General features: G+C 39.8%; 3 protein-coding genes across 3 annotated transcripts in view; 2 read left to right on the top strand and 1 right to left on the bottom strand.

Annotated features, from left to right (window-relative positions):
• Positions 1 to 896: 896 nt before the first annotated feature.
• Positions 897 to 13,456, bottom strand: PPP2R3C (protein phosphatase 2 regulatory subunit B''gamma). The gene is made up of 13 exons (XM_083863575.1): positions 13,392 to 13,456; positions 12,662 to 12,789; positions 11,459 to 11,563; positions 10,763 to 10,875; positions 9,882 to 9,979; positions 7,464 to 7,534; positions 6,569 to 6,701; positions 5,441 to 5,496; positions 5,290 to 5,365; positions 4,545 to 4,681; positions 3,700 to 3,837; positions 2,048 to 2,107; positions 897 to 1,346 (listed from the first exon to the last, which is right to left on the bottom strand). The coding sequence occupies exons 1-13, from the start codon at positions 13,435 to 13,437 to the stop codon at positions 1,158 to 1,160; spliced, it is 1,350 nt and encodes a 449-aa protein (XP_083719701.1). The 5' UTR covers positions 13,438 to 13,456; the 3' UTR covers positions 897 to 1,157.
• PSMA6 (proteasome 20S subunit alpha 6) overlaps positions 13,154 to 20,901 on the top strand; it is a 52,128-nt gene continuing 44,380 nt past the window's right edge. Inside the window, exon 1 of the mRNA XM_083863577.1 lies at positions 13,154 to 13,157. The gene's annotated coding sequence lies outside the window, so the exon portion shown is untranslated. The remainder of the gene's footprint in view (positions 13,158 to 20,901) is intronic.
• Positions 13,617 to 20,901, top strand: part of PRORP (protein only RNase P catalytic subunit) — a 39,518-nt gene continuing 32,233 nt past the window's right edge. The window contains exons 1-4 of the mRNA XM_083862999.1: positions 13,617 to 13,667; positions 14,213 to 15,630; positions 16,726 to 16,773; positions 18,130 to 18,262. Of these exons, the coding sequence (XP_083719125.1) occupies positions 14,630 to 15,630; positions 16,726 to 16,773; positions 18,130 to 18,262 (1,182 nt within the window). The 5' untranslated portion in view covers positions 13,617 to 13,667; positions 14,213 to 14,629. The remainder of the gene's footprint in view (positions 13,668 to 14,212; positions 15,631 to 16,725; positions 16,774 to 18,129; positions 18,263 to 20,901) is intronic.

Below are 20,901 nucleotides of genomic sequence, written 5' to 3'. Positions count from 1 at the left end.
AAATGCTCTCACTGCCTTCTTTGTATAAAATACTGTATTACTCACTGTGCCTTAACTTAATCCTTCATTTTGCAAACAGTATGAAAGTGGTTACTTTCATATTGGTTTTTCTGTAAATGCATTAATTGGTTATTTTATATTTAATATAATTTTTGAACTGGAAGTTGGCTATGGATTTTCCTTTAAAACTGTGTGGTCTTTGAAACTCTATGCCTGTTTTCATCTTTACCAAGTCACTCATCCTAGTTGAATATTCAGGCACCAGCATTCAAAATATGATTTTACCCTCACCACTTCCTTAGACTCTCATGTAGTACTGTGTTCAGCACTACCTCAAACTAATAAATAATGCAGGATTGTGAACACACCTGGCCTAGACCTATTGTAATTCTGTCTGAAAGTTGAAACATTCCTGTGCCTTTCTTAAGGATTAAGAGTTTCACAGCTTTAACTACTGCTGTAGCTCAGTTGTACAATTAAGATAGATTACATAAAATACTTGCACAAGAGGTTAACTTGGAGAAAGCCTCTGTACAGCTGTTTGGAATAGTTTTAACTAGATCTAAAGCTAGTGCAGTTTTATTTTGTTAATGAACCTCCTAAAATTAGGTAGCTATCCAGTTCAATAATTTACTTATTCTTCCTGTTACACACTTAAAGCTGGTCATGCATAGAAGAAAAAGACCTAAATTCTTCTTACTGAAAACTTTTGCCTCCACATTTTGCTCAACAGTGCTGCCATTAGAGGAAAACATGCAGAATGGAGTGGGAAGCTTGGAATGGCTGAGTGGATACAGGCCAGTGCTGAAGATACCAAGAACCACATTCTTACTTTCAGGGTAAATTCACACTTAGAATAAGGTATTTAAATAAGAACAGAGCTTGGTACACATGAGAAAAGTCCGAAAATATTTATTAAAAAAAAAAAGGTAATTTTTGCCTCTTAACCAACACTTGCTTTTTTGGTTTCAGAAATTAGTTCTGTGATTTGCATATGTACCACATTTTATATCATATGTAGGGGCAAAGGAGGAAGGGAGAAAAGTAAAATGGAAGAGGAATTGATTCAGATAATGAATGTTTCCAACAGTTCCAGCTTCCAACAGTTGGCCCATCAGATTGAGATCTCTATGGATACACCCTGCTCCCATTCGAAGTCACGTATCATCGACATCAGCAGCGTTGTCATTGTCACTGGCCACAAGGACCTCTCTGTTCTCGTAGGTCCAGAACCCATTCAGGTCAATTAAAATGCTGGTAACAGTGTCTCCTTGGCTGCTATTGATCAAGTCTTGAAGGGAGATTTTGTAAGGGTCCTTGGGCTTCACCATATCAAAGATTTCATCCTATGAAAGACACGTCAAAATTGGGAGAAAAGGCCTCACACATTAATGAGCAGAATAATGGCTATTTCATACCATACACAGAATGATCTTTGGGTAACTAGGGCCACCCACACCAATTTACAAAAAGCAGCTATCAAGCCCCAAAGCATTTAAGATACAAAGTACACTGACTGGCTACAGTTCAGAGCAGTGTCCTTAGCTCCCACATCTCAAGAAAGAATTTGCTTTTCTGGGGAGGCTTCAGCCTCAAAGGGGCAAAATGAAACTCAGTTCACTTGTATGAGCTAAGTTTTGTAGAAGCTCTTATACTTTATTTTTAAAGTACTAAAACTGCTAAATATACAGGAGGCAGTAATAAGTTTTATAGGTTGTTTAAGTCACCAGCCTGCTCCCATCCCCCAAGGAATGATCCCCAGAACTGTAAAATGGACTTACAAGTACTTTCAAATACAAGAAACATCAACATGTATTTAACAGGTAGTTTGTCTATTATTAAAGAAACTGCTAGAACATATCAGTTATTTTACCGAGCAACTGCTGACTAGAAAGTCATTTTCAAACCTATGAGTAGGACAAGTCAGCTCATTTCTATTACTCTCTAAGTAAATATACAGCAACCTAGAAATTATGACATAACATAATTAAATTATGAAATGCTTGTTCAAAGATTTTACACCAGTACTCCATTTGGTAAAGCTAACCTTGACATCCTGAAAAGAAACTGGTTCTTGTCCATGAATTTTCATTTGTTCCTGAATAGCCTAGAAAAAAGAAAAGTTAGGAATGGCTAGTGCAGTATAATACTGACACTATGAAAGTTATTAGATGCTTCTGCATCTTAAGCTGTATTGCCCTCTAACAAAGCATTCATGGTACAGCTTGCAATCATTTTTCTTCCACATGTGAGGCAGGGGTGAGTTAAGGTATTATCAGTGATACACATCTCTATGTTCAAACAAATCTCACTTTCATTATGACCAGTGTTTGGGCAATTCACATATTATCCCTCAACCCTCAAAACTGAAGATATTAATACACTTGAACCATAAGGTTACATTTCTGACACAGTATGAAATACAGGCTAGGGAAAGAGAAGGAAAATTGCTAATCACCAGAACGACAAATCAATTATTTTCATATGGTACTATTTAAACACCTGCATCACCAAATCTGCAAGTAACAGCTATGAGCAAAACTGTTTCACTAGCACAAGCTGCACAGCCTTGTCAGCACAGCTTTGCCAGCACAGCCTCTGTAGGTGCAGACCTATTCACACTTAATGCTAGCAGAAAAGCAATCATTCCCAGAGTCAAGAGGAACTGCTCTGACTTCAAGGCAATCTTAGAACGTTCCATGTCCAAAAGGAGACTTGTTACAATACAGAAATAAGGTGGATCTAAGATCATGCCTGGATGCTTTACTGACTCAATGAAGTACATACCTTGTTCCTCATCCTTGAAGCATACAGCTAAGTGCAATGACATTATTTATTTCCACAGTTATTACACAAAGATCCATATAATGAAATTTGGGATGCTTGTCCCTGAGTCTGAATAGATACTGAGGGAATCCTGTACATGAATAAAGCATCAAGCTCATAACTCAGCTAAAACCATCCACAGCAAAAATACTGTTTTACTGCATAGCACTTCTCTTCCCAAGACCTCTCAGGTATCTATGAGAAAAACACGACAAAACAACAAAACACCTGCTCCCTTTCCAAATCAAAATCATCACTAGTCAGAAGAAAACAAAACAAAACAAAACAACAAAAACCTCATCACACACAAACCACAGTTTGGAGGAAGATTGTAAAATCTTAAGTTAATTTTAACAGCAACTAAAATTTAAGCTTGGAAGCAACAGATACAAATGCAGGCTATGAAAAATTCAAGAAGCTTCTTGCAAGTATAGCACTGAATGAAAAATCCCACAGCCGTATAGGCCTATCAATAAATTTCATTATCTTCATTTCTTTTAGTGAATTTTAGGATTACAGTTGAAATTAAAGCCATAGGCAGTAATCAATTAGAACCATCATAAAAGATTTTAATAGGTAATCATCATGCAATTTTAGGACAATTTTAAATTTAAAAAAAAACCCAAATCAATAGAAAATATTTTTCCTACTTAAAATCAAACAGTTAATTTCAACTGCAGATAAACTACTGAAAATACCTTTTGAAACCTTTCCAATTTTTGTCTTAAAAAAAAATTAAATTTTAGAAGTCGTTACTAGCTTGCCTGTGGCTATTGGTAATTTAAAGTGATTTCCTGCAGATCTGCATGCAGAAGCACATAGGCTATAACACTATAAACACAGAAAATGGCCTACTTGTATAAAGAGACTTACCCTAAAGAAATAATTAAGGGAAAAGACATTCAGGTGTCCTTTGTTCTCTATATCAAGCAGTTTGAAAATATATTGCAGAGCTGCAGGCTCCTTTCTGTTTTCTAATGCAAGCACAAAGTCCAGGTAGGTTTTATAGTCCTAGAAGTAGATACAATCATGTTTATTATAGTCTTCTTTCTAAATTGATTTTGCAAGCAGGAACTCTATAATTGGCAGCTATTTCATTGTAGGGGATCAGTTTATTTTCTGAAAAAGACAACATGAAATAGAAAATGGCTGCTACCACGAATGTGCACAGAAAAGTTACTTTTTAATGACTGCTGATAATGGGAAATCCTGCCATTTTAGAGGCAAAAGAGCAATCCAAGCATAAATCCAAATGAAACATGGCACATATGTACTTTTAAACAATGCTTAATTTATCTTTAAACTGCTGAACATACCCAACTACTGAAGAAAAAACATATAAAATGTTTTTATAAACATGAATTAAGTGTCTAGTGGCAGTAAGCCTACTGTTACCAACCAGTGAACTATATGGCCAGTTAAGTGTATAATCCTTAGACCAGAGACAGTGGTTTGGCAAATTACATCCTAGAAACATTAGTTAACATTCCAAATAAGTATCACATTTTTCTTTTTCATTAGTATGGATTCTTGGTTTCCCAATCACCTTGCTCTTAAGAAAATTAACTTTATAATATGTTGCATGGTCATTTCTGTGCATGATGATAAAAAAAAGTTACTTTACCTCAAGCTACTCTTTGTTTTAAAGATTAGACATTTCTCAACTCAGAGTAAGCCAAAGATGTTATGCTGTGGACAAAGGGAAAATATGTAATTACCATTTCACCATCATAAGTTAAACATTCCTGAAAGACACGATCCAAAAATATGTTGGTCAGAGTCCCTGTTCCATATCGGGACAGTTCCTCTTTGCTGAGCATGCCATTGTGATCTTTATCAAGGTTCAAGTACTGACCTAAGGAGATAAAGAAAGCAAACCATAATATACCTCTATCAGAAAAGGACTGAGAAAACAGAGAAAAAAACCCACATTGAAATGCTAACTTTTCTAATTTCCATAATAAAATTAGCAGAGTTAAGTGAGAATTTACTAGATCCACAGTAATATTCATAAAACATCAGAAATAAGCACAGAACATGGAGGGAGAGGAAGTGGGGTTCCCATAATGAGGTGTTAGCAGTTCTAATCTAAATTAATAGCTGTGGATATTGAGAGAGGAGCAGAATGCTAAGAGCATATTATTTTATACAGATAGGCTGTAAACATTAAAAAAGTGCTAAATATGATGCAAAGACATGAATACAGCCAGAAGAGAAGGTTACAGAGGAATCCTGTACCTTGTGCAACTAGGTGACAGATTATAAAACCATGATAAAGAGCAACAGTGGAGAACCAAATTTATAAATAAAGTCAGGAAGATGAACTCAAAGGGTGGATACAGGATTTGAAAAGACAAGTTAGCAGGAGGATTTAACATGACAAAAGCAGAGGAAAAATAGCAGTAGTAATGTGACTAATCCATACCAGAAAGAGGAAAAGTGTTGACATATAAAGGAACCTACCATAAACTCTTAATGCAGAAGGAGCAGAAAACCAATTTGTTTCCTGACTTTCTTTAGAAAGTTCTTCATCCCTTAACTAAGTGAAACATAAAGTTAGAATTCAGAAAGGGTAAATTAAAATACAGTAACAGTATATGTTAAAGACCTTTACCTCCAGTAGATCATCCAGGAAGCTGCAAGCTAAAATGTCTTGTATCTTTATCTTCCCTGCAACAAGAAAAGAAAATATATTTTAACTGCTGCTCAGCCAACATATCCATTTGACTATTCTCATTTAGGTGGTTCTCCTTAAGAAAGAAGTATTTGGAGCAGAAAAAGATGCCTTTTTAAGAAATAAAAGCTACACAAAACCCATATTGAACATCAAAGATAAGGCTCTAATTTCAGAGATAAAATAAAATACCTTTTAAAATGACTGGACAAAATTAGCCTGATATTGGCAGGAAGCCTTACATGTCAGAAAACTAGATTAAAATAAATGTGAGTGTTCAACATCAACTCAAGATGTAAAAGAGGAATGCAAAGAAAGCATGCTTAAAACATTTGATGAAATAATAGTCTCCTAAGTGACATGATAGTCTTACATCTTCAAAGCTACAGCTGTGACACAAAGCTAAGGTGGCAGAATGCACTTCTGCTGGTGCAGCTCTGACTGGTGCACAGACACTGTGCTAACAGCTGTGCAAAATAACGGCGTTGTTACTTCCCACCCCCCTCTCCAAAGGTTTGTAATTACCTCTGTCAGAGGCTGCTCCCACACAATTCTGACCTTTATAAGGGGCACAGCTGGACCTCGAAAACACATCTAGTTTGTGACTAAAATTGAGGGCATAGGAGGGAGCTACACTTGAAACAAGCATTAGCAGACCTTTTCTAGTGGGTCTACATGGTGCACACAGATTTAACCACAAGTAAAGCACATCACTCTAACCATTCCTGAGCATTCCCTGAGCTTTGTGGATATTCTGACATCAGTTGTGTTGTTGGTTGCTGTTTTCTATTCACCCTAAACATGTATAAAATTAGCTATTGCTAATGGCTCATTATGATGAAACAAGATCTAATTTGTCAGTTTCTATGAGATAACTCTACAGTACCTCAGCTGATAGGTATCTCACAGAAATTCATTAGCTGTAAAAGTAGATCATTAGATTCACAATAAAAAGTCATGGTCTTCAGTGGAGATCAATCTTCAATGCTGAGCAAAAGCCTACCAGGACAACTATATATTGCTTTGAAAACACAAGTAGCTTCAGTGGAAACATTTTAACAGACCTACCTGTTCTGAGAGGATCCAGAAAGAAGAAGAACTTTCTAACTGCTGTGCAGACATAGAAGGAGTAAAAAGATTTTTCTAAGCCATCCAGTTGTGGCAAAGTAGGGATAAGTTCCAGAATATAGTTTTCTAAATCCTGCAGAATTAAGAAAGAAAAGAAAACAAGCATTAAATGTTACTATTGTTCCATGTTGGCTATATTCCTCCCTGGCTTTCAAGTGTATTTTGTTAAAAATACAGTCCTGCAACATTGCAGAAAAGAGCATGAAAGCAGGTAAAAAAAAACCCCTTCTGTCTCTGTGCAAGAAATCCCAGATCATATACAGGCACATATGATTCTAGGGCTGAAACAATCTATTAATAAAGCAGAATTTAACCAAAACAATCTATTAATAAAGCAGAATTTAACCAAGTACATTATATTTGTATGTAAATATAAATGCATTCAACTGTACATTTTTCAAATATCAGGAGCATAACTCCTGATTGGATTATCTCATTGCTGAATATTCTTCACTAATTCTTTTTTATTTGAGTGGTAACTAGGACATTTTTATTTATTTTATAATATTACCTCCTTTTAGAACAGAATAATTCACTGAAGAATAATTTGTGATTTTTACCATATCCTACTAAATCTGGTAAAGTGCTAATGACATGAAATCTTCGTAGAGACAATTCTTTTTTCAGAAAATTACCCATAAGTTTAAAAGGCTAGCACCACTCTCACCACCACATCTCTTGAATACATGAATTGCAATTTGTCCAAACAAATGTGCCTATCCTGAATCTATGTTATAAGCTTTTACAAGACAAGACTAGAAAAAAAATTGGGATCTTTCTGATGCTCTGTCATTTGATTAAAGAGAGTCATTACGTTAATCAAGAATTTACTTACTGATTCTCTGAGGTAGCCTTGTCCTGCCACATCATATAAACTGAGACCTATTCTTGTCTGATGAAGCCATACTGTGAAACAGAAAACAGAATTACAATGCAAGAAACCTATGGAGCTTTTGAGTTCTTGCCAAAATTTGAAGTTATTTTAGAGGCCCCAAGGCACAGCTGGATTTTAAGTGCCTCTTCCCATTTTTCTAAGCTTTAGGCAAAGCCATGTCATCCAGTTAGAGATATTGTTTCAGTCTCTAAATGTGTAAGAGTCACTCCCAATGTACTACAACTATACACTTCATAAATACGTACTATTTATAATACAAATATACACCATTGCCATGACTGCCTTACAGTAACTAGATGTGAAAAATGGCTGAGCAGATACCACATTTTATTTGGTGTATCATAGAATGGCCAGGATTAGAAGCAACTTTAAAGTTCACCTAGTTCCAGCCTCCCCCTGCCACAGGCAGGGATGCCACCCACTAGATCAAATTGATTAAAGCCCCATCCAACCTGGCCTTGAACACTTCCAGGGATGGCGCATCCACCACTTCTCTGGACAATCTGTTCCAGTGCCTCACCACCCTCTGAGTAAAGTATTTATTCCTAGCATCTACTCTAAATGTTTACTCTTTTAATATAAAACTGTTTTCCCTTGTCCTATCACTATCTGCTTGGGTAAGAAGTCACTCTCTCTCCATTTCATATGCTCCCTTAAAGTACTGAAAGTCCACAATGAGGGCTCCACCAGAGCCTTCTCCAGCTGGACAACCCAACTGTCTCAGCCTGTGCTCACAGGAGAGGCTCACATCTTTCCTGACTCCAGGTGGGGTCTCAAGAGCAGAGGGGGAGAACCATCTCCCTTCACCTGCTGGCCACCCTTCCTTTGATGCAGCCCAGGCTTTCCAAGCACACACAGCTGCTCATATGGAATCATATGGATTTGTTCTCTCTCACTGATTTAGAAACATGTAGCAATGCATTTTCACTGCATTAAACACCTGCACAATGTCATATACAGATAGATTGCTACACCTCCTTGTGTAGCACCAGACACTGCAGCTACAGCCAAAGGTCAGGACCTCACTTCTGAGTTACAAGATGAGAATTGGAATCACACAAGCATCTATTTTTGTAATGAAACACACATTAATTGGACAATCTACAGGACAATGTACTTGAGACCACTGCTAAAGCACTGTAACAGTGATGGAGTATAGATTAGATTAATAAAAACTATTATTCACATACTCAACAGTTAATTTAACTCCCATTTTCTGAAGAAACAGTTCAAAAGTTCCTCTTATGCAATATGAGCTGTCCTTTATAACATTGACTCTTCAAGGTAAGTGTTTCTTGTGGTGGGCTAAGTGTCACTCAGATGGCAGATATTATACAGTGAGGATGTTTCATTGTTGGCTTAAGTTTAAAGGTAAATGCATCACACATGAAGTGATTTGGTGGTGGCAGCATTTTTTTGTATTGTTGTTTTGTTTGTTTGCTTAGAAAAAAGCCATCATCCTAAATACACAAGACTCAAAACTTCTGGGTGAAACAAAGCTCTGAAAGAACCTTTCAGATGAAAGAATTCTCTGAAAGAATCAGGGTGGGCCTTTTTGAAAGGCATACAATCCTAACAGATTTTGCCACAAGTCTCCTATCCCGTAGCTTTTGGGTTTGTTGTTGAAAATGGGTCTATTACTCATTTCTTGCATACTGTGCATACCTGCATATCATGTTTCCTGTTCAACACATTTCTCATCCCTTGCACCACAAGATTTTAAGTTAAGCAGGCTGAGCTGCTCAGAGAAAGGTGCTGTTCTGCTCTCCCGAAGGCTTTGGCAGATCAAAGAACACAGGAGCGAGAGCAAAAGATAATGAGGCAATCTTCCTTTCTGCTAGTCAGCCCAGTGTTTTTAAAAAATATCTAATACAATTTTTTTAAAAAAGAGGCCTTTTTCAGCCCAAGTGGATATTTATAATAAAAAATAGCTGAAAATATGGTGACAAGCACAGAAACATACTGACATATTTGACAAACAGAAAACATAGACAGCACCACTGTGTAGAAGGACAAACAGCAAACAAAGCTGTCTGCCCAAGCACAGTGGTAAGATCACACCTGCCATGGAACTGTATTGTTTTGCACTTCACAGTATTGTGTGAATAAAGGAAATCAGAATGACAATATATATAACAAACAGATCAAGTGTATCTGTGGCCGGGGAGAGGTGGATTTCAGAGGTATGATGGACTCCCACCTTCTAGTGATGAGTAAAAAATCTCAAGCCTCAAGAAAAACAGCATTTGCAGTTAAGGGCAGATCTCACTGCTGTTGAAGGGAACATCAAGTAACTAATAAAGCTGAAAACAGCCTTAAAATGAAACAACTTCTAACAAAGAAGAAGCATCCACTAACCTTTTCGCATGACATAATTGAAAAACTGCATGATAGATATTCTCCCATATGGATCATTATGGAGCAATTTAGCAAAGATCTTCGCTGTAAAGAATTGCCTGTAAAACATAAACACAAAGCTACTTCTATGCATCTAATGACGCTGCATTGACAGATCCATTTACAGTATTTGAAATTTACAGATCCTGTAAAATAATGTTTTAACATGGAATGTGTTAATATGCTGCATTACACTCATCAGGTGGAATCCTACCAAGTAGCAACAGCAAACTCAATAAAAAGCAGCTGCCTTTTCTGCTCATGAGACTCTTCAGTGATGTCTAACTTTTGAGAGCTTTTATTTAATTTCTCTTTAGTACACTACGTTTGGTAGCTTCCAATCTTCTACAACAATATGCACATAAAAGAAACTGCCAGTACTGACAAATAATTTGCTTCTGCACAAAGCTCATCACCAAGCTTCATGGAGAGCCATCTCCAACAGGAGCATAAAGAAGGACCATTCACTCACTGCACGCTGTACACATCCGGTAGGAAATTCTGCAGCAGAAGACAGTAGGGAAGGCTGGGCAATATCACTGGAGACACCATTTCTAGTTCATTTACATAACATGCTGCTTGCTGAGCACTAACATCTAAAAATGTTCAGGCTGATGAAAATTTCTTCTTCAAAAGGATGCACTACCATTCTTTTAGGTACCTCTATTACAAGTTATCACAGAGCACACCTTTGCAAGGATGTAAAGTAACCAGTCCATCAGTAACTACATGGATACGACTTTTTTGCACAATTAAACTGTTCCCACCTATTTTAGCAACTGGAAGTTACAGTAGCACTTAGGTTCAGTCAAAATTAGCACATACAAAAGAGAAAGCCTTACTTGCATTTTGGTCCAGCTTTTTCACCAACTTTCAGGAAGTTCTCATAATTAATCATTGCTTCTTCCCCAATCATTGGTGATGTCTGATGTTTGTCCAGTAGAAACCATAGATTCTTAAAAGGTATTTATATTCGGTTAAGATATCTCTTTAGAGATGTCATTGTGCTTAAGATACAGTGTTTAAGAAACTCAGCAAAACAGTGGGCTGGATGCAAGGTTCTCTCAGTTCACGAGGACACATGGTCAGTTCAGCCAGAAAAGTGAGTGTGTTCTATTTCCATTGCCCCACATGCTACTGAACACATGCACACCCTCCCGCCCCCCCGGCATTTCTAGGGTCACACCCCTTTTATCTTTGCAGTGCAACAAAATTAACCATCTTAGGAGTCTCTCTCAGTGATACATAAACAGAACTTATTTCATTGTCTGGGCCCACCAAGGGAAATCATTGCAAAATGCTGGAAAGCCAGAAGCCATCAATTCAGTCCTCAAATACATCACAACAAAGAAGCTTCACACTGGCATTACCAGCCCAAGGCTCAGCAGCACTTCAGCTTTACCAAGTACTGTGTGCCCAAATACAAAGCATCTTACCACAAGATTCTGTGGGCACACAGGAAATCACCAAACTCTGACAGGAGACAATCTAAATCTATCCAGAAGCCATTACGAGACATACAGAAATTACTTTCCTACCTGAAGCTCTTCATTATCCAGCAGTTCTCTACTTTTTCTTTGCAGAAAGACAGCTCTAGATTCTTCTCTTAATTTCTGAAGCAAGATTTCATCTTCAGCTGGCAGCTGGAAACATTGTGGCATTTTAATTTTCTGCACAGTACCATTTAAAAACTACACATCCAGCACGTACTCTTAAGTAGTCTTGAATCACATGCTCTGATTGAAGTTGTTTGCTTGACAGAAAATAGCCAGTCTACCAAACTTGCTTCTGGTACAAGGGATATCACTTGCACACTGTCTCAAACCATTTCAATAATGAAGCACTTACTTAAAGCAGGACATCTTTAACAGGACAGACAGAGAAGTACCTCATACCTTATAATCTATCAAGACTTTTCCATGGTCTTGAGATATGAGGGCTCACACATAAGAGACATTTACTGCTGTGTTTTACTTTGCAGAAGCAGCACATTCTATTCTGTGGTACACCTGACTCTCCAAAGCATGAATGTCTACTAGACTTGTTTTGGCCAACAAATAAGACGAAAGAACACCTGATGTGAAAGTTCTGCCAGTATTTATGTGCCAAGCAGTACAGCATCACTGAAACTTAGGAGAGTTGCATTCGTATCCATCAGGTGAAACATCGATACTTGAGAACTTAACTGGCAGAAATGTGAGGCCTTAAGGAATATGTGACCATGAGAGGTTTGACAGCAGCTGAGTGGTCAAGTGATGAGTACCAGCAATACCAAGATGTGCTGCCATCCCAGTCTGGTTCATCTCACAGCTAAGTTGCTGGACCAAGCATTTCTGACAGATGATCCAAGCAATAGATCTATCTGTGGTCTGCAAGACCAATGACCCACCATGTGAATGAGGCAGCATCCCACCATGTCTGAACAGGAACCAGAAGATACACATGTGTAACATTGGTATGTCAAAATTTAGGTAGAACGTTCAGTGTCTCTGAAAGAGAACTTATCTTTACCAAGCAGCCTGATTAGCAAAACACTTCACTGACTCTGATAAGATTCTCAGTTATTATTTAAAACAGCTGAAATCCACAATTGTACAAAACAATTAGACTAAGCAATTCACATCACTCAGATTTCAATCTACTCTAACTTCTGAAGCTGCAGAGTCCCTGTAAGTGAGCATAACGTTTTTCATAAGACGTAATAGCCTCTTGTTAAAAGTTTATCTGGATATTTCACTTACCCTGTAGTAAAATCGTGGTATATTTGCATATGATAAATTGTCACTTTTTTTCCCTCCTTTCCATTCCATGTAATATTTTGTGAACAATTCCATTTCTTCATCCTTTAGCTCTTGTTCACTCTTTTTGGCTGATTGACACAGAAAAGAATGTTCATGCTGTACTCCAAACAGAGTTCTAACGTAACGAGGGGCTTGAAAAATAGAGTTAATACTGAGGCTTATCCGGTTGTGCTGTTTAGTAACACAAATATGGGGTGGCAATGAGTGGAGCACAGACCAACCACATAAATTGCATAAGAGTATGTCGCATAAGTATTTTGAGTAGGCGCACAGCACCTCTGTCAGTGACCCCACACGCCCCATTCACCGCAAGGTCTGCAGTCCCTGCAGCTACACGGGGATGCCTGACAGAGCCGCACCTCAAACCGCCTTTCGGTGCCGGCTGGGGGCCGTGGCTGCGCTCCCCGCGGGCACAGCGCCCTCAGCCCCGGCCGCCGGGGGGCGTGTGCGGGCAGCGCGGCCCTCACGGCTCCCCCCGCTCCCGCCCGCCGGCCTCTGACCGACGAGAGTTTGTTTCTCCGCAGGGCGGCTCCGGGACCCGCCGGGCCCCTGCGGCAGCCCGGGCACGGCGAATTACGGCAGCAGGGCGGAGCTGGGCGCTGGCCCCGCCGGTGGCCGCGGTCCCCCCGGGGCGCTCCCCCCCCCGCCCGCTCCCGGCCCGGGCACTCACGGGGGCGCGCGGCCAGGCGGGCCCGCAGCCTCCGCTCCCACTCCATCGGCGCGCGCCCGCCGCCTCCCCGCGCATGCGCGCTGCCCTTCGGAGCTTCCTGCCCGCACCCGACATGGCGGAGCACCGCGGCCCTCCTGACGGGGCGCGCGGGTCCCGTATCGCCCCGCCCCGTGAGACGCGATTGGCTCCGCCACGGGCTTCCGGGCCAATGGGAAGGCGGCCTGCCTTGCCGTGGAGCACGCGCCTGCCGGGCATGGCCGCCGCGCGCGGCGCCAGGTGGGGCCTCACGGGGAACGGGAGAGAGGGCGGGAGGGAGAGAGCCCTGAGCGGAGCGACTTTCCCAAAAGCTGGGGCTGCCGCGGTACAGAGAGAGCGCTGGGCCGGAGCCACTTTCCCTAAAGCTGCGGCTGCCGCGGTACAGCCGCGCCACCTCCGCGGGGCACCGAGTGAGGGACCTCGCGGGGTCTCCCCGTGAGGCGGATCAGCCTGCGGACCGCCCGGTATTTACCTGTAAAATCTAACCTGTACCTGGGATTTCAGTGTCATTAGCGCCCGCCGTGTTGCTCTGCCTCTTTGGCAGCGGCGTTACCAAGGGTTTGGGATTGGGAAAACAAGTTAAACGGAGTTTTTCACCAGGTGAAAAATGTCAGGGAAGCAATGTAGGAACCCGGTCCTGGGACTGCCTGAAGGATCAGGATTGGGGTTTCTCACCTGAAATCGTCCAGCTACCTTGAGTTTCGTGTTTGCTAGCGTGCAGACGTAAATATCGCAGGAAAACACGGAACAGGTAGTGATGTGTTTTTTTGTTTGTTTGTTTTTAGGAAATCTCCTGACTTGGACAAAGGCGGGAAGAAAAACCCTGTGCTGTTTGTGTAGCTGCGTCAGCCTTGCCTTTCTGCCTACAACATAGACAGTGCACATCATTGCCGCAAACAAACAAACAGGAATGATAATATGCAAAACATCTTCTCCAGAAAGAAACATACCCTCATTTTGGATGATTGTCCTCACAGTCTAAGAGATTGATTTTTGTGAAAGAAGATTTTATCGTTTTTTATGTCCGTAAGAGATAAAAAGGACTCACAGAACAAGCATTTGGAAACAGAAGCTTATACAGCTTGACAGCCCTTGGGCTTTTATTAATAAACATCCACATGCAAACTATTTTTCATTTTCTAACTTCATCAGTTACAGTGAGCTAATAGCATTAGGTATTATAGAGATAATTTCACCTCGTGATGGCACTCTTTGCTCAAACTAGTCAGCAGGGTTTTCAGGCTTTGCTATGGAAATGTCACATGTTTTGGCCTGTTTCAAGATGCCGACAACTGTTTGCTGCTTCTTTCAGCATCCCTAATAGGGAAAAAATTAACTATTTTAGTTTTATGACATCTTCCAGCACTGCATTACCAGTGGACTCCAAAGAAACTGATGTCTTACCTACAAAGACAAGGTCTGAAACTGATTGCAAAGAAGGAAAAGAATGGGACGAGAAGACTAAAGAAATACCTGAAGAGAAATCTCACGTTTCTTCCTCTGTTGGAGCTGCAAAGAAATGGCCAATGAGTCATGTTCTGCCAAGGCATAAGTTTAGCAATGTACAACCTCCAGAAAAACCTTTGCAGGCTGAGGAATGGAACAAACTAAGGGAAGATTTCCAATTGCCTGAATTATTTGAAGAGGTGATGCTGAACAATATGATCAGGTGCAACAGCCCCATTGATGTGGCCAAGTCCTTGCTGACCCACGTGGCAAAGCGAAATGGTGACATTGCATACAATGTGCTGGTCAAATACCTGACACTGTGTGTCCAGCAGGGGCAGGTCTCAGAAATCCGGGATGTGTATGACATTATGAAAGTCAGGTTTAAGATTTTAGAAAGTGGGGCTTACAACCTTCTAATCAGGGGGTTGAGTAATTCAGATCAATGGAGAATGGCCTTGACTCTTTTGGAAGAAGCAAAAAAGATAATGATTCCCTCACGGACGTGCTATGAATCTTGTATCAAAGCAGCCAGCCGTCACCAAGAAATGAAACTCGCCTTTGAACTGTACCATGAAATGTTGGCTAAAGATGTGGTCCCAACCTTGGAAATCCTGCAGTCGTTTTTTAACTTCAGCAGGGGTATGAAAGGTGCTGAGTTACAAAAACAGCTCTTTGGTATCCTCTTATATTTGAGAGAGAACCAAATATACCCTTACAAAACATTTATGCGGAGTATAAAGCTATGGTTTGAAAGGTAAATGAAGTTTCAATAGCAAGATGCAGTTCATAAGGAGGAGGGATTCAAATTATTCCTCCACAGATCAACTCTGAGACCGTTCAACATCTCATTTTGATTTTTGCTTCTCCACAAGAGACATGTTGTGTCTCATGAAAACATGCCTTTTTCTTTTTTCCTCACAAATTACTGTGGAAGTTTGAATTTTTTATTTATTTCACCTTTTCTTTTACCTGTTAAATATTACTCCTTGGTACAGAAATTAGGAAATCATGTTGGGTTATGGCAATTCAAAATAGCTGGCTTCATCCATAAGGAATATGGATGGGTGTATGAAGGCTTTTCCTCTAATATATTGGAATGTAGAAGTAGTAAGCTAGTTGAAAGTTAGATAGTTTCTTTTGTTAAAGGAAAGAGGCAGCAAATCCCACTAGGTAAAGTGAAGATTAAATGTATTGACTCTTCATCTCCTGGTATTCTATACAATCTTAATAGGAGGCTCTATGTTTTAGCACAGAATTTAGTTGGTCACACGGTTTGTTGTCATGAGTAGTGATTGTCAGACTGCAGATTACAACTAATTACAGTGCACACGCACAGTGGGGTTCACCTGAGCCCATTCCATATTTGTTATGAGGTTAGATGTAAGCCCATCTGTGGTTTTTTTAACTGTTGCCTTTGATTTATGTGAGCTACAGAGCCATTTTACAAGTTAGTCTTCCTGGATGGAAAATGTAGCAGTCGGAATGGACTACCATTATTGGAATGGCTTAAAAGTTGTCAGTGCACACTGATTGTTTGTGTGGTTCTTAAAATTTGGGCTCAGCATAAACTGCTGGGGTTGATTGAAGTTAGTTCTTTGCATGTTGTTAAATGCTGGTTCTTTATGTAATATTTCCAGGTGTTTTTTATATAATTCCTTTGCAGGGTAGATAATTGTGTGGGTGTTGTTTTTTTTTTTTTTTTTTTTTTTTGTTGTTTGTTTGGGGTTTTTTTGTTTTTTTTTTTTTTTTTTAAATGTAGACCAAAACATAATTATTCTGACATGTAATTCAGATACTGTTAAATAAGAACGTAATGGTTTTTATTTATCTTTCCCTCTGTATGTATTAGTATACCAGGAGAGAACTGGAGAGGAATCCTGACCAAGATTAAAGACAGGTAAATGCAACATTTTATCTATAAGTGAGATGTTGTCTTGATTAGTCTGTATTGAACTCTTCCTTCAAAAATATTTTAAAAATTGCTTTCCTTACATACAGAAGTATTTCAGTCCTTGAAAATATGAACCTTTGTTGTGACATGATTTCACTAAGTCCAGTTTCCAACTCATTCCTGTACATTAAACAAGACCCAACATGCACATTTGGAAAAGAGTTATGCTTAGCAGAGCCAAGACAAAAAGCACAGTAAAAAATAAGAGGTCCCATTTTACTGTGTGGCTTATTTGTCTCCTGTTTAGGATTTAAAAACTTTCTTTTTTGTTGGCTTTATAATACTATTGTTTAATGTGATCTATAGCAGAGCAGCTTTGGTGGGTAAAGTGTTATCTTCTTGAAAACTGATTCTATTTGCACACTGCACTTCATTTGTACAGATGAAAGGTTTCTCCCTTCCTATCTCATTTGCAGTGAAGACAAAATGGTTCTTAGGTTTTCACAGGTATATTTGGGTGTATGTTTCTATTACAGTGCAGTTTTCTTAACATCTGTAAACTGCTATTTTTAAATGTTATTCTATTTGCAACCTTGTTTTATGCTTTTGTAGCAATTTGGCAAATATAAATGTGTTAATTATGAGAATGTCTCCACTGGATTATGGGGGTTTTGGGTGATTTACAAAAATGCTCTATTTTGCATACTGTGAAGTAAAAGCACATGTAGAACACAGAGTTTTTGAAGCCCTTGAAAGAACACCATAGCTCACTCTTTTAAGAGTTGTTTGCTATAAAATAGATTATTATTATGTAAGAATGTGTGTGATATTGTAATCTGTTATAATAATTCATCATATTTTAGACAACTGTTTCCAGCCTTTAAGAGTTTTAAAATCTAAAGGCAATTGTCTTGACTGAGAGCTAAGTCTGTTTTCTATCTTATTGTCTGTAAAGTTAAAGACTTAGAGAGCTAAACTAACTTAGATCACCTCACATTTTATCATGGATTAAGAATCTGTGAACAAAATAGTGACAAGTGGTTCCATAGTAGTTATTTTGTTAGAACTGTAAGAACACTTTATTTTGAACTAAACAAGTTTGAGGTAGTCTACTTGGATAAGTATTTGAATAAAATTAAAATGGTTTCAAGTAAGTAAAAAGAATATAACAGCTGGTGACTTCAGTAGGTTTTGGATGCGTTGCAGAAAGAGTACAACTGATTTTCTGGTGATTGTACTGTGTTGGGGTTCTTTTAAAGAATTGTGTTCACGTACAGACACTTGATAAATTAGTAATATTTAAAGAATTTCTTATTTAAAAACCTTTTACCCTTTTGTTTCCTTGTTTCACTATTATTGCAGTGGACAATGCCCAGTTTGCAAGCAGCAGCTGGAGGACAGTAACCTCACCGAGGAGGAGTACAGCAATCTCAGCGAGAGAATAATAAGGGACGTGATACATGGAACTGACACTTTCAGAAAGACAAGTCCAGAGGTAGGTCTCCTACACTGTCAGGTTCATTGGCTAGAAGGGTAATATACAAGTAATGTTCAGGCACTTTGAGAACATCAGAATTGTTTTTCCTTTCTTTAAGCATTGGTAGGTCATTAGATAGGCCATGAAATATTCTGTGTGTCTTTTTCAGTTGTGTTCATAATTTGCATCTAAATCTCAACGCCTTTCATATTTTATTTGTTCTTACATTTTCAGCCAGCTGTTGATGATACTGAAATAATTAAAATCTGGGGGGGGGGTTTACATTAAAAAATTAAAATATTTTAATCCTCCAAAAGCTAAATTTTAACTATGGAATAAAACTCAGCGAATAGAACAAAATAAGACATCTTGAGCTTGCAAAAAAGTAAAAGAACTGGTTATAGTGGTTATAGTTTTGTTCTGTCACCTTTTACAGCCCACCAACCTGTCACCTACACCTCGATTTTAAAGATACACTTTCATATTTATAATTACAGTATACATTAGGAGTATCAAGTTTTCCAAAGGTTATGGTAAACATATGAGAGGGCACAATTTCAGACGCCACAGCATATTGCAGTTCTATGACTTGAGTAAAGCTTTTGACCCTGCCTCCCACAGCATTCTCCTGGGGAAGCTGGTAGCCCATGGCTTGGACAAGTAGCTCTCCCCTAGGTAAAAAACTGTCTGGATGGCGGGGCCCAGAGAGAGGTGGTGAAAGGAGATACATCCAGCTGGCAGCTGGTCACCAGTGGGTTCTCCAGGGCTCAGTGTTTGGGCCAGTCCTGTTTAATACCTTGGCTGATGACCTGGGTGCAGGGCATTGAATGCACCCTCAGCAGGTTTGTGGACAACACCAGGATGGGTGGGAGTGTTCATGAGCTGGAAGGCAAAAAGGCTCTGCAGATGGATCTGGATAGACTGGATCAGTGGGTCAAGGCCAACTCAATGAGGTTCAACAAGGCAAAATTTCAGGTCCTGGATTTTTGTCACAATGACCCCAGGCAGTGCTGCAGGCTGAGGACAAAGTGGCTGGAAAGCTGCCCAGCAGGAAAGGACCTGGGGGTGATGCTTGACCGCAGCTGGACATGATTCAGTGTGTGCCCAGATGCCCAAGAATGCCAATGGCATCCTGGCCTGTATCAGCAATAGTGTGGGCAGCAGGACCAGGGCAGTGATTGTCCCTCTGTACTCAACATTGCTGAGGCCACGTCTCTAATGCTGCATCCGGTTCCGAGTCCCTCACCATGAGAAGGACATTGAGGTGCTGGAGCATGTGCAGAGAAGGACAATGGAGCTGGTCAAGGGTCTGGAGAGTAAGTCATTGGAGAAGCAACTGAAGGAGCTGGGGTTGTTCAGCCTGGAGAAAAGAAGACTCAGGGGAGATCTTACTGGTCTCTACAAGTACCTGAAAGGAGGCTGCAGCCAGGTGGGGGTTGGTCTCTTCTCCCAGGCAACTGGCAACAGAGCAAGAGGACATAACATCAAGCTGTGCCAGTGGATATTGAAGTTGGACATTGAAGAGGAAGAATTTCTTAACTGAAAGGGTGGTAAAACATATAATGGGTTGCCCAGGGAGGTGGTAGAGTCACCATCCCTGGAGGTGTTAAAGAAATGACTGGATGGGGCACTGAGTGCCATGGCCTAGTTGACTAGGTGGTGACAAGTCACAGGTTGGACTCGATTTTGGAGGTTTTTTCCAACGTTAATGATTCTATTTCTGACACATTTTGTGTGGAGGTAGCAGATTTGGTGGTAGCTGGTACTGAGCAAAGCTGAGGCCCACTAGATGGAGCCCACACCACATCTTGGGGCAGGTTTGTTATATCTTTGAATATTGACTGGGGGTTTGCTGCAGAACCTCAATTCTTCACCAGTTTTGGAAATCTGGAAGAGGATGCCAGGTTTATTCTTCAGGCTTTCTGCAGGCACAGACATTAAAGATGTTTATCAGTTACAGAAACATGAAACAGTCTTGGGGTGTTTGTCATATATGCGGTCTTTTGTGCAGACATCTAATTTCCACACAGATTTTACTTTTGGTTCAGGACTTTTGATCTGATCTAGCTGTGAATTGTACAGGAAAATACAATTCTCCTTAAAAATGTAGCAATAATTATAAGTATTTAATAGGTACTGGTGTTCTGTAATATGATAAAATAAACAAATGGCTGTGTTCTACTGAACACTGTATGGCTTGAAAATTTCAAATGTGTCAAGAGACAGGCCTAGATTGGCAGTACCAGTTGAAAGTGGAGAGATTTAGGAAGGGAGTTCTGGGTAACCAGGTCTTCACACACAATCTGAAGAGTAGTAGGAATTATGTTCCCTCTGTGTGAGAGCCTGATTGATTAAATGAATACAATCTAATGAAGCAAAGATTCAATACACTATATTAAATTCTGATGTTGGTAGATTCTGTTAGTCTGTGTGGTAGCTGAAATTTCATCATTTATCACTTCAGGGCCACCTACTTGGTAGTTTCAAGTTGATCTCGTTCCAGTTCTGTATGGGGCAGTCCCTGAATGGAGATTAACTTGGTGTGTCTACTGGTGCTTGTACAGCTTAAAGTCTGCTTCCTCAGTGAATTTTGAGCATGGATGTGGGGGTAGTGGCAAAACAGTGTCATGATGTATCAGATGTTTCCAGAAATAAAT

Source organism: Zosterops lateralis (assembly GCF_965231275.1).
Source record: "Zosterops lateralis genome assembly, chromosome: 6".
Classification (NCBI taxonomy): domain Eukaryota; kingdom Metazoa; phylum Chordata; class Aves; order Passeriformes; family Zosteropidae; genus Zosterops; species Zosterops lateralis.
The sequence above is the reverse complement of the archived record's forward strand: the minus strand, read 5'-3'. Positions and strand labels throughout refer to the sequence as shown.

Bases quoted from the DNA above. Each gene is read 5' to 3' on its own strand.
- PPP2R3C (XM_083863575.1), bottom strand. From the start codon at position 13,437: ATGGAGTGGGAGCGGAGGCTGCGGGCCCGCCTGGCCGCGCGCCCCC. The intron at 4,682-5,289 runs GTAGGTTCCTTT...TTATCTCCTTAG, and splicing joins TTCTGCATTAAGAGTTTATG to GTCAGTACTTGAACCTTGAT. The intron at 1,347-2,047 runs GTTAGCTTTACC...TGTCTTTCATAG, and splicing joins TTTCTTTTCAGGATGTCAAG to GATGAAATCTTTGATATGGT.